This window comes from Phaethon aethereus (assembly GCF_964289735.1).
Source record: "Phaethon aethereus genome assembly, chromosome: 7".
NCBI classification, from domain to species: domain Eukaryota; kingdom Metazoa; phylum Chordata; class Aves; order Phaethontiformes; family Phaethontidae; genus Phaethon; species Phaethon aethereus.
In genome coordinates, this window is record NC_138583.1 from 15,959,956 (window position 1) to 15,974,273 (window position 14,318).

At 35.8% G+C, this 14,318-nt stretch overlaps 1 protein-coding gene across 8 annotated transcripts in view; it reads left to right on the plus strand.

The window, feature by feature from the left end:
- KCNMA1 (potassium calcium-activated channel subfamily M alpha 1) overlaps positions 1-14,318 on the plus strand; it is a gene marked incomplete at its 3' end in the record, with an annotated part of 525,005 nt that overhangs the window by 304,070 nt on the left and 206,617 nt on the right. For all 8 annotated transcript variants that reach the window (XM_082002432.1, XM_082002434.1, XM_082002435.1 and 5 more), the window contains 2 exons: positions 4,824-4,917; positions 8,542-8,653. In XM_082002432.1, the coding sequence (XP_081858558.1) occupies positions 4,824-4,917; positions 8,542-8,653 (206 nt within the window). The remainder of the gene's footprint in view (positions 1-4,823; positions 4,918-8,541; positions 8,654-14,318) is intronic.

Sequence of the window (14,318 nt, forward strand, 5' to 3'; positions counted from 1 at the left end):
TCAGTGGACATTCCTTCTGGTAGAAACTCCCCATTTTACTGTTTTTTCATACAGTGTGCAATCTAAATGTAACATAAATTGTTCCATCTAAAAACTTTTATAAGCAAAGAAAATTAAAAGCTTACTAATTTTTCATAATATCATGTGATTATATTTCTTTCCCAGGCATGTGAAGTGTGTAACCATTTTTTTTTAGTTCCAACTTTTTCAATTTTTGATTTTATTTAATTAATATTAAGAATTACAATATGTTTTATCTAATTTAAATAATGCATTTAGCTTTTCCTCCAACATTCAGAAGACAACTTTGCTTCCAAAAAATTACACTTTTAAATTAGGACAATTCTCTGAATTTCTAAATGTTTCAATAACTTCATAAAGATCCAGAAATGTAGCAGCTGTGGTACAACATTAACATCAGTACTTTCCAGAAGTTACAGTAGAAGTAATTTTCTTTTGTGGTAGTTTATAAATGTTTTACATAGAACTTCTTATCTTCAAAATACTTGGCAAAATGTAACTAGCTTAATATATGACCTTTTGCATTTTGGTATAAATTTATACATAGATAAAAATTGGCCTTGTCATTAAAAAGAAAAAAGGTAAAAAACATTAGGAGCAGATTGACATGAAATGTGCCAAAAATATAGGAGACCACTTCCTTACACAGAAAGAATAGAGAACTGTAAATTGTATATTGGACAGTTATTTCAAGTACCAAGTTTTGTGTGTGCAATCTTTCCCAATATTGTGGGGAAAATTTTATGTAAAATCATGCAGATAGATGTCACTATGATTACAAAGCTGGTCTAAAGTCTGAATGAACATAGAATTTCTTCCCCTTACTGCTGTGTGGTCATAATGGCAGCAACTGCACAGTGATGTGGACTGATATGTCATGCCAAGGCTTTGATCTGACATTGGAAATGGGCTCTACAGCTCCTGTGAAGAGATGAAATGATACAGGAAAAAACACTGAAGGTATTTTCAACTCTGTTGCAATTGCAGCATCCTGGAAATATTATATGAAGGAATCTTTTGTGGGAAGTTTCGTATTAATATACTTGCAGAAACATGATTTCAGAAAACATTAAAATGCATACACTTGTTCTATGACTATTGAAAGAATAATCCTAGTAGAATCCTTGCAAATGCATTAGAAGCATTTCAAATGAACCAGAAATAAATGAGAGTAATAAATACATAAAATAAACTTGTGACGAAAATAGTTATTTACACAGCAATAAAATCTTTTAAATTGAAGTGACAAGGGATAGTTCATTTGTTCAGCTGTGGTAAAAGTGTTGACTTCAGTGTTGACTCTGAAAAAGGTTTAAAGATGCTGGGAACACCTTGTCAAAATTTTGCCCCATCTGTGTAGAGGTAAACCGGAGTAATTTTATTTCTTTTGTAGTCCCTCTTGCTCACTGAACTAGTTTATGCTTGAGATAGCTGTATAACTGGGCTTTGTAGCTACTAGTGTTGGAATAAAAATGCTGCAGTAATAAACAGAACATGTAAATAGAGGTAACGTGAAACTGAAACAAATAGCAGTGTTTAAGGAGCTGGAGAAGAAGGAAGACAATTAAGAGAGTATAGTCCATGCCTGAAAAATCAAATAAGGTTTTGTCTTTAGTGCAGATTAGGCAAACTAAGTCTACTGTTGTTTCTCTAGATGTGTTTTTTATATTAAATTGTAGCACAGAGCACACATTTGCAGCAAATGATAACTTGATATAATTGTTGACCTGAAGAAAACAGTCTCTCAAATCTCGCTTCTGTAGCCCAGGCATTGCTTGTAGCATTTAGTAGAAAGATGGTAGGGCAAGGGGGAATTATAGTCCTTGATAGATTATCAGATTATTACATTAAGTAATATTGAATTGATGCTATGATTTTTTCTTTTTGAAACACAAGAAGTCATGGCTCATCAGATTTTTTCCAATTTTTGTATAGCAAATTAAAATGCTCTTTCAAAGTACGCATAAATACTGCATTTAGAGTTACATCATTACTGTAATTTTTATCCAGTTACATTAAGTCTTTCCTGTTAGTATGATGTTATTCTGTTGATTTTAGCGTAGTTTATTCTGGTTTTTGATGGTATAAATGCATGAAAGCACACTTAAAATCACACTTACATGGAAGAGTAATAAAAGCATTTCTAACAGTCTGTTGCCTTCTTCAAATGTGAAACCTTCACTGACCTAAAGAGATGAAATCCCATAAGACAAGCCATTTCACTTTAGTTTAAAACAGTAATATATCATTACTTCTGGAGATGCCAGCACACTGCTGTCTGGAACTCTAAGAACTTCTGGTTTTGGGAAACTTGTAATGAGGAGTTTCAAATTGGCTTCCATTCTGCATCAGGCTGAATGGCGCAGTGATGAAGATCAGTGGCTCTATTCTTCTTTCAGCTCAAATGTGAGCTACGGATGAAAATAAAAAAACCTGAAGGATATCACCAAAGTTTAATGTGGAAAATTTAAAATCTAGTATTCAGTAAATTTAAAGTAAAATTTAAAAAGTATAATCCATCCTGTTGAGTATAAATAATAATTTCCTTAGCCTTAGTGACATGCCTTTCTCACAAAATCATCATTTAAATAAAAAGGAAAGGACATTGTGTTTGTCTTTGAAATGGATAAATTAGAAATTGAGAGAGGTGATCTTTGAAATAAAGGATGCTTTAGGGATATCACTAGCAGGAAAAAGTAGCTGTGGTACTAGGTAAACAAAAGGCCCAAAGAGGATTGTGGTCCACTGTGCCGTTTTGCAAACAAGATGATGTGTTATACATTAGCTAATTTGTCAGATCTTGTAGGTTTTTGTAAAGGACAATGGTACAAAAGTATAGCCGTTAGCTGCAACCTTAGCTGACCTTATCTAACAATCATGGCAAGTACCAAATAACTGTGGAGAGGAAGATAATTAAGTTCTGTATCCTAGTTATAAATCTGTGCAATTCCATTAGTGTCAGTGAGTTTCTGCAGTTTTTACAGGAACCTAATCTGGAATTAAGGGTTCAAGCCTCTGTACTGATGCAGGGTTGTTCATTCTGCTGCTTCTGGACTTCCTGTGGTTTCTGTTGATAGGATGCGTAGTGACTTGGTGTGTAGCCTACCTTATTTTGACAAAATCCTTTGCTTTCAATAATGCCATGCAGAAAACCCAAGGATCATGTTGGGTTCTCAGATTACATCCATTCTTCTTGTAGCTAAAGCTGTATTTGTGAAGTATGAGGTGCTGTCTTCTGTTCTATATGTTAACATTTGGCTTCTCTTCTGCCTGCTTTTGTAAATCAATCTTATTTGAACTATAGCTGAAATGTTTTGTAGCTTCAATGTCTCTGCAAATAGCTTTTACAAAAAACATTTTAATATAATTCCCTATAGCACTGAAGCTTCTTAAAATATAAAGCTATTGTACATCGGGGAGAATTTTGCTGTATACATTCATGCATCTAAAGACAGGAGAGGGCATGCTGTATTTAAGTTGTTTGACCTGTAATGTATACAAGGAATGGAAAATTTAGCTGCATGTGTAATGACCTGGTAGCCCAGGTAATTTCCTTTATGCCGTAAATTAGGTAACTGACATTCATAATGCATAGAATCTTGCTTGTTTAGCAGTCTAGCATTATATTTGTAGAGCTACTGCTATACTAACTGGTATTACATTCACATTCGGTGATTTATTTGACCTGGGAAACCAAAGAATTTCTTCATTCCTAAAAGGATGTTTTCTAGGGTTCCAAATGATCTATGTTCTAGTCTTCTACATTATTACAGTTGTGATGAATACATGATCATTTGCAATATATGTGTGTGTATATATGTGTATATATGGTGGGACATTATGTATATGTAGTATATACATTGGCATATATTGGGACATGACTTTCACTTTAGTCTGTGACTTCAACATTGTTCTGTGGCTTCACCAACCTATTTTAGAAACCTCACAAATAAATCACTGCTCATACTCATGGAAGTTATCTCCTTCCTTAGGTAAAAGTATATCTATAAAGTACCAGTTTGTATAGGGTATGCTTTGAACCTGTCCTCCTGCTAAATAAAGCATAATATAATAAGCTAGAATTTGTAATGGCTGCCTGACACAGACAAAGGTATTTTAATTAACCTGCATGCAGAAATTAACCCTTAGAGTACTGCTTCAAATTCCTCAATTTATTTTGTTATTTAATTTTACCAGTGGGCTATGCTGCTTTTCTACCCAGCTCATAGTACTGTACATAAAGTACATTAAACAGCCATACACACAAAAGAAAAGTCAGAAAAAGGAAAAAAAGCCCAAACAACTTCTTGTAAACAAGGGATTCTATAAGACTAAGTACACCAGGTTGCTAATGGGTAATGTATTCCTAAGCACCTACTTTTTTTTTTTTTAAGGTTTTATATTATGACATGAATTAAAAACATACAATGTTTCACTGTAGCTGTGTACGCGTTAGGTTTGTTCCTAAAGTATCATAGGTATGTCTCCTAGAGAAAGAAGTCAGTTCTTTAAGGGTTAATGTGGGGTTAAGGAATCCTGAGGTATTCTCCTGCTTGTCCTTTCTTAAAGGTATCTGCATGTTAATTCTTAGATATTACCTGAACAGGTGAATATAAAGACTGTACAAATGACTAACTGAATGAATGAAATAATTTATTTGAAATGCTTGCTTGTATCTTGTAAATGACTAGAAAACAGAAGTGTGATTTCTGAATCAAGATCTTTAATGAAATGCATAAAAATCTCACCAGAGTAGAAACTCATACTGACAATTTACTCCAATTTCTTTCTCTTTCAAATAGCCCAATAGAATCCTGCCAGAATTTCTACAAAGATTTCACATTACAGATCGACATGGCTTTCAATGTGTTCTTCCTACTCTACTTCGGCTTGCGTGTAAGTAGTGTGTCTTTGATAGCATGAGTCAGGGAGGGCATGTAGCTATTAGAGCGAGTCTTTGAGTACAGCCTGACTTTACAATGGCTGGACAAAATTAAGCTAATTTCTAAAATGCATGAGCAAAGCATTTGATTGAGGATATTTATGTAGTAAAAATAAGCATCTAAGATCACTACGGAAACCAATAGTTTATAAGCTAAGCCGTCTGTTCCAGAATGTTCTCATGTTTTCAAATGAAAACTTTTATAGTTCAGTGCTGGTCAGTGACATCGAATCTAGTTTCAATGATCTCAACTGAGTGATAACTGCCTCAGCAAGACATACTTGATCTATTCCTCTGCTGCTAGATATGTCTTTGGCAGTCAAAACGTTCAGATAACAGCTGGTAGATCTGCTGTGTTCAGTTTTGTGCACATCCACTTTCCCAGACTGCTAATGAATGCTTTGCAGAAGCTGTAAATACTAGTCAACATGCTGAAATGTATATCCTTAGAACATATTTTTCACTTTCTGAAAATCCAGTAATGCTGTTTCAGGATCTAAAAGTTGGAACATCTGAAACAGGTAGGCACTTTTAAAAGTTTGGCCAATAATGCTTGAAATTCATGTTCTTGGGTTTGGGGTTTTTTTTTGTTTGGTTGTTTTGGGTTCTTTAAATATGCTTTGAAAACTAACTTTGCTTGTTGTTAATTAGAAAATCAGGGAAAAAAGGCCTCAAACGTAGAGAACTGCAAGGAAAACCTTATGTAAGCAGAAAGCCTGCCACATTTGTCTTTAAATTTGATATAAGTATTGCCTTATGATCTTCCTTTGTTCACTTTGCTCCTGAATCACAGGAGCTCCTACATCACAATCGTAGCTGAATTTCTCCTATTTCACTTCTGACCAACTTTTTCTGATGATCCAGTAAGGAATTCTGTTGGAAATCTAGGTTATTTCATTACCCAGTCTAGGTACAGTGTCTATCCTTTAGCTAAATAAACTCCTTCAGTATTTACACTGCTCTGTATACATTCTAAGCTGTATTTTAAAAGTATAAAGTGTAATAGCCCCTAATTCTTAAGGATTTCGGGGGCTTTTGTAGATGTCCACTAGGCCTGCAATATAGGTTAGCTCTTTGACATAACAGATTCAATGCATGGTACTTGTGAACTTCCAAGTACCCTTTTTTAGACATATCCAAATGCTTTGTAAACGTTGTGCTAGTGATAAGGTTGTATGTTTTTACCAAGAGAATTAAAATTACAGATTGACTGCTTTTACTTACTCAGAGCAGTAACTTAGGCTACATTATCAAGAAGCAGAGCATAATAAGAGAGAGTATACTGAGAAGTTGATGCTAATACTTTCATATCCACACTGTGTTTTTTGGAAGGGAGAAAGAGTATGGTGGAGTTCACTCTCGACCTGTTGACTGAACACACTTTAGCAGTTACAGTATGCGAGATGCACTGCTAGAATACCTTTTTCAGTTTTAGTTTCAACCAAAACAAATCTTTGTCTTATCCAAAACTGCTTTGTGATGCAAACTGAAGTATGGTAAGTGGGGATGGTAAGGATTCACTTCAGATTAGTACTCCTTATCTAAGTTAAAATGCAAATATAGGTGTAACTTCAGTTCTTCAGAAGTCCTACTGAACTGAACAGGAGTTCCTGAGGAAAAGGTGATACTTGGTTGTGTGGATGCAAGAACTGGATTTATAATGAACTTGCTAGTTATATAATAAGCATCTCGTACCTTTAGCTATTTTAGGTTTTTTTGTGTTTGTTTGTGTTAAATATCTCCTGTGGGGTCTCACTGGCAAATTAAGTATTTTAAGAAATATTTTAAAATCTCATCCTTCTCCATCTGTTCTCCCCGAAATTATGTTGCAACTCAAAATCATATAAACATTACCGTATCTTCAGTTCTAGAAGGTATTTCCATGGTTATATCCATTTAAAAATCTTTGTTGGCTAGTATCCAAATATGCAAGAGCTTAGAAGTAAAGTCTGCACGCTGCTGATGAAGGCAGCCCAAATTGCATGAGTTAGCAGATGATCAAGCAATAGGGTCTGGCAGAGGTGTGGCAAGTATGGAAGTAATCCTTCTTTGGAAGTGAGAGAATTATGCTAGCACTTCTAGAAGAACATGATATCTCTTCCAGCATGGTAGTATTGCTTCTGTAATGAAATGGGTTTCTGTTATTCGCTAATTACCTAAATGAATAACTGTTCAAATACTTCCATAGAAAAGTATGAGTGGCCTTTACGGTCAATAGACTTTGTTTGCATTGTTGAATAACACTCTTTAACCTTTTTGAAAGCCTAAAGGTTGTGCCCTGTGGAAAGATAAAATGCTGATTAGAACATATATTGCAAGTTATGAAAATATTGATCTGACAACTTTAGAAATCTTTTAGTTCCAAATATTCTGACTACTTCTAAATTTAACAGAAGGGAATTGAAAACTTCTGCTGAAACTGGATATTTTTGTTCAGTTTTCATGCTGGAGCGTTGGTATTGAGTAATACAGACAAAAAATGACAATTTATTTTTGGTTTTGAGTCTTGTCTAAAGAAAATGCTGCTGGTGTTGTCTGTCTTCTTTTTACGTATGACTTCAACATTCTTGACACCAGCAGGGTCCCCTTTCCAATGGGGATTCCAAAATCCCCTTTATCTGGGATTCCAGCAAAGTTGGTATGCACCATAAACATTTTCTATTAAAGTTTTAAAGTAATTCTGAAGCAAGGAGATCAAGTGGATGAAATGGAGAATGTCAGTATTTGCTTTGGAAGAAAGACAATGGATATTGTCTGTAATACAAAAAATACAAGCACTGTTTTGAAATATGTTAGTCCAGGCTTTGAGACTTATATGAGTAAAACCACTCCATTAAATACCTTTGTGATGCACTAAAATGTTATATTTATTTGTATATTTATATTTCATATTTATACAGGGCATATTTTTTAATTACTTCAATGTGAATAGCAGTTCAATCTTAAGCACATAACTGAATAGGCAAGTTCAAACTATGATGTCCTTGGCATGTAAGTTTGCCAGTTTCCCTGTAGTCAGGGAGAGAGAAATGACCTCATCTATGGCACAATTTGAAGGACTGAAATCCTGCTGCAGTCCTGAATTATGTTTTGTAGGAGTCACCCTGGCGATTACCTCTGGATAGGATGATAATGGGACTCTTTGTAAACTATCATGTATTTAGAGACTTGTGAACAGCAAACCCATGATGAGACTGCTGCCAACGTTTGGTGTGCTAGAGCAAGGGTGGTATACTTTGAAATACTTTATACTTACGTACACTTCTCCAATGTTACTGATACATTGTTAATAAATGTGAAGAAGATGTTTTTTAGCACAGATATTACAACTCATTGTATAAATGATCTGTCTCTTTAGTTCGACCTTTCATTTTAATCTCAGTGTGGTTATCAAGCCATGCACAATACAGACTTCTTTCCTGTGAGACATGTAGTTTTGTGTGGACTGGCCTAAAACATCAGTTACTTTTCCACTAACTTTGGAGTTTAGTATTTTAGAGTGGAAAATATTGCACAAACTTGGAAACATAGTGAGCATAATCTGATTCTTTCATTCCTCCCCCTCTCTTTTTTTTCAGTTCATAGCAGCCAATGACAAGCTATGGTTTTGGCTAGAAGTTAACTCAGTAGTAGATTTCTTCACGGTCCCTCCAGTGTTTGTGTCAGTATATTTAAACAGAAGTTGGCTTGGTAAGTAAAATAGTTTTTAATAGCTGTTATAAAAATATTCAAATTTTGCACATTTTGATGGAGAATTTCTTCATCTTGTGGCATCGCGTAAGCAGTGGAATGTTACTAAAGTTGTTTTTGCAGTGAATTTGCCATTTCAGCAGACAGATGGGTTAGATCAGAAAAGGCGCTAGGTCCATTTTGTTCTGGATTCATTAATATAAACTCCTACTCTAAGCGGTTGTGAACTCCAGCTTGGAAGTACCATGTAAACGAGGCCATTTTATAAAAACGGTGAATATAATGTAATTGTCTCAGCTTCCGATATGTACAGATGATCCAGACCGTTCCTTCACTAAACTGGATTGCCATGAATCATTGTCAACAATGAAATCAACAAATTTTCTTCACGTTTTGAGCCAATATAGCTACATTTTGAATCCACAGATTTGGAAGATTTGTTTAGACGCTAACTGGGCTTAACATTTGTGTAGGACGGCATTGGAAAGAATATGCTGCATGTAAAGTGAATATAAAATGAAGCAGAGCAGACAAAATAGATCAATTAATAAATTTAATAAATTAAAAAATAAATTGAAGAACACCCATAGCATGGCATACGAATTTTCTTGTACAAATAGCATATTGTGGTGGGTTTACCTTGGCTAGATGCCAGGTGCCCACCAAAGCCTCTCTATCACTCCCCCTTCTTCAGCTGTACAAGGGAGAGAAAAATGTAACGAGAAGCTTATGGGTTGAGATAAGGACAGGGAGAGATCATTCAGCAGTTATCATCATGGGCAAAACAGACTCAACTTGGTGAAATCAGTTTAATTTATTGCCAATCAAAATCAGAGTAGGATAATAAGAAATAAGACCAAATCTTAAAACACCTTGCCCCCACCCCTCCCTTTTTCCCAGGCTCAACTTTGCTCCCGATTTCTCTAGCAATTCTCCACAAGTGGCACAGGGGGACAGGGAATGTGGGTTGCAGTCAGTTCATTGCACATTGTCTTCTGCTGCTCCTTTCCCTTCAAGGGCAGGACTCTCACTCTTCCAGTGCTCCAGCATGGGGTCCCTCCCACAGGAGGCAGTCCTCCATGAACTTCTCCAATGTGAGTCCTTCCCACAGCCTGCAGTTCTTCATGAACTGCTCCAGCCTGGGTCACTTCTTGCTTGCTCCAGCATGGATGTCCTACAGGGTCGGAGATCTGCTCCACCATGGAGCTCCATGGGCTGCAGGGGCACAGCCTGCCTCACCATGGTCTTCACCATGGGCTGCAGGGGAATCTCTGCTCCAATGCCTGGAGCACATTCTCCCCCTCCTTCTTCACTGACCTGGGTGTCTGCAGAGTTATTTTCACATATTCTCACTCCTCTCTCTGGCTGCAAAATGCCATGTGCACGTTTTTTTCCCCTTCTTAAATATGTTATACCAGAGGCGCTACCACTGTCGCTGACTGGCTTGGCTTTGACCAGTGGCGATTCCATCTTGGAGCCAGCTGGCACTGTCTGACACAGGGGAAGCCGCTAGCAACTTCTTGCAGAAGCCACCTCTGCAACCCCCACTGCTACCAAAACCTTGCCACACAAACCCAATACACATATTCTCTCTAGTAAAGTAAAATGAAAGTAAAAATTTGGGAGCTTTTATTCAGGGAAAACTTCCTAAAAATGGCATACTTGGTGAACGCCATGTCTTTAGACGACATATGAAACTCACAGTTTGACAATCCATTTCTCCTGAAATACAGGCACTCGTCCCTGAAAACTGAACAGAGTGGTCATCTTAAATGTTTCGCATGGAAAGGAAAATAAAACAGAGGATCTTTTATAGTATTATAATATTCTAAACTTCATATAGAAGGGCAAACATGCAAAATATTGATGAATTACTGTTGTATGAAAAGAGATTAATAACTGTATAACCATGTTAGAGTTCATACTATATACATCAGTGGTTACTAGTATGCCAAAAAAGAAAGCGGTAAAACAGCCAGGAGAAATTACTACAGATCCTTATATGTTTACTGTCTTCATCATGTACTTCTTTCATGTATGTAAAATGAAGTAATGGTTTTTGAAGGAGAAAATGTTATAGGGTTCCATATTATGATAGGAAATCAAATAAAAAAGAAGGTATGTAAATAAAAAACAAGCTTACGCTTAAATGAAAATTGCTGATTTCACTAGCTGTAATGCAATCCCAGATTCTTTGCATTATGTGAATTAAAGGGATGTATTTTCACACTTGAATGTGACATATCAGAGTTTTCCAGAATTTTGAGATTGAAATCATTGGAGATGAAGGCTATCTAAGACCAAAAACTAGAATCACAGGATCTACAGAAAAGGAATATGAAATGCAAAACTGCAAAACTTGGGAAGTGAGGCAAAGAGATAATTATTTGAGATTAATACCCTTTGTGAAAGTGACTGCATAATTGACTGACTTATGGTGACACAGCAATCTAACTAACAGTACCAACAGGAATAATGAGAGCGTTTGCCTGTTTAGAAGTTTCTGCTGGATAGTTTTGACAAAATTTGTGCCATTTTGCAGGCAGAGTTAAGCATTGTACCTACATTTATTCGTAGGGCTGAAAGGATTCCCATCTCTCTTAATTATACCAATGTTGCTTTTTCTTGATTTCTTGTTTATAGTCCCACTTTACCTGTTTCCTCATGGAATCCTCCTAAGACATTTAGCACCTGCAGACGCACAGATTTTTTTAATTTTTTTAATTTTTTTTTTTATATGTAGTCATCTTAGGAGTAACATATTTACAATCTTTAAGGTTTGTGCTTCCTTCCACTGTGATTATTCCAAAGGGTTTTTCACTTTAGGGAAAAACATCCTTAGTGAAATAATTCACTAATTAAAAAACGTGAATTATTGGGGTCCCTGACATAGCCGTAATTTAGATCAACAAATTATTATTCTGAGATGCTGTGATGAAAGAGTTTTTAAGCAAATACACTGAAGTGTATTAATGAAGATTGTCTATTCCTTTACACCTTTTAAAGAGACAGCCAAATTTACTCTGCCTGTGGAGCTCAAATACTTCAAACATACTTGTAGGTAATACAGTGGCAGGACTGGGAGTGTGAGTGAAGGGGAAAGGAGAGTGTCTGGACCATATTATTTACAGTTTCAGGTTAGATGCCTACTTTTCCTTTTATATAATTTTTGTAATTGAAAGGGATATATTTGTGTGGAGGGTGATTCAGAACATGTAAGTTCTGGTTTGTGCACCAAGTGTCCCTGTGGAAATAGGAATCGCAGGGAGGTTAGCCTGCTAGCGAGGCAATTGGATAGGCAGTGCAAAAATCATTTAACATGTTTGGACTTCAGTGTACCCCAAAAATTCTTTGCATGTTTTAAGAATTTGTTACTGATTAAGTGGGATTAATTTATATGCCTTAAATTTCAAGATCACTTAGGAGCCCAAATAAAAGACATTGTCTGGAATGTATTATGCGTCAGGGTCTTTCCAGTTTATTTCACTATTGAGTCATGTCAGTCAGCTTTCATAGGTGCATCTAAGTATTAGATGGAATGAAAGTCACCAGAATGTGGCTCCCTGTATTCCCAATTTCACAAGAACTGTCCTGGTTTAACTAACTAACGATAAAGTAAGTACAAACACACAGTTTAAACAGTATTTAAAAACCACAAACTATCCTAAATAAAAACACCCTTTGCCTTCGGAACACAAAATGCTCATAGAAAGATGTGAAGTATAGCAGAGGACGCGTGGTCTGAATGTATATTTTTTTAATGCACTATAGTGGAAAGACAGTTGTGTTTTCCTTTTCTTATGCTAGTTCAGAAATGCCACCATTCAGCTATTGTGTAACTCTTAATATGTGAAGCCTTCCACTTTCCTCACTTCTCTTGCATTCAGATGTTGACAAAATGTATATTTATATCTCAAAATGCTGTATATGAATGAAATTTTTAATCAATATTCATACAGGATGTTGTTTCAAATCTAATCTTCCAGCTAGATTACAGTATGCAAACAAAATTCAGTATGCAAGATGGGTCAGATTATGTTTTTCCATCAAAAGGTTTCTAGGAATGGTAGGGTGTTCACTGTCTAATGTACAGCTGAAGGCACAACAGCATTTTAAACCTGCAAAATATCAAATGTTTAGATTTGATAAATCCTTTAGAAAGGATTTCTAGGGTATCATTTTTACTAGCATAGGGTAGCATAAGAAAACAAAGTACATGAGCACAATACAGCTGGCACATGGAATGATCTACATATTACTGAAATACCGGGGGGGGAGTAGAGAAAGGGAAGAAAATTTCAATGAATCTGTAATTTAGTGATATACATTGCTTTGGCAGTTGGTATAAAAATTTCTTATGCTTTGACCTAAAAGTGTACGGATACAAACATCAGTGTGTTTTCTGATGTTCATTTGCATCTAGATCCCCTTGACATTTTTCTAACGCTGTTTTGCAAAAGTAGCATTTATACATGAACTAAAGCTATGCTTTATAAAATCACAAATACTTCTTGCACAAGACTATAACAAGAAACTTTCTGCTACTGATAGAAGGGCAATTCTCCACTTCAAGTGCAGGATTCTGTGGAGTGGAGAGAATCTTTCCAAGGGAAGAATGATAACAGAAAGGATGGAGTTTCTGGCTCTTGAGATGTTACGGGTAATTTTGACAGTTCATTTTCACAAAATTATTTCAGTGCATCGCCGAGTCTGGAGACTGTCTTTACAGTCTAAATGAAGGCAGACTAAAAATGTCATTGGATGAAAACGAAAAGAATTGCAATGGGAGAAACAATGCCATGGTAAAACTAATTTTTTTAGCACAAAGTCATCGTGATCTGAGTATCATAGCTAAGTTTCAGATTCAGATCTTTGTTTCTTTGGATAGCTTGCAGTCTGCCAAGTTGGAGAGCCCTGCAACAAATTAATATCTTCCAGTTGTGTTCAGTAATGATTTACAAAGCACTCTATGCACCACTTAAAAATGTTATTCTATCTTCTGTGATAGCAAAGGCACTTCAAATAACTGCACTGCCTTTTATCATGTACTTGTATGCTTATGAAAAAGGAAATATTGATTTTATGAGCAGACTGAATTGCAATAAATTGCCTTGACAGGATGGTATTGTTAGAGGAAGATAAAACATGTAAAACATGATCTTGGCTTCGCGTTTACAAGGACATGCAAATGAGGAACAATCAGTCTTAGAATTACAGTGATTTAAATAAAGCCTAATATATGGATTTGGTAGTGCCTCATATTATTGAATCACAGAAATTAAAGCTATAAAAGATCTGTTAAACAATCTATTTCCTTTTCCTGACCATGTGCTTCTAGCAATTCATCTGTTCTACAGTACAAAATTTCAAGCAATAGAAACTGTTTGATTCCTAATACATTCTATTGTCAGGCAGGTTTTTTTTTCTCCATCATCCTTCTTCCCTGATATCTCCATTAGTCTAGACTGCTGCTGAAGCTGTGCTATTTTTTTCAGAAAATAATTCAAGATTTACAGCGGGGAAAAGACAAACAATAGAACCAAACACAGACACACGCATAGCATGGAGCAGAAATCTCTTTGTGTGGTGATAAGCGTAGTTATGGAAAAGAGGGGATCCTTTTTTCAGTCCATGCTCAAATTCTGTCCAGGTCCTCTTACAGACA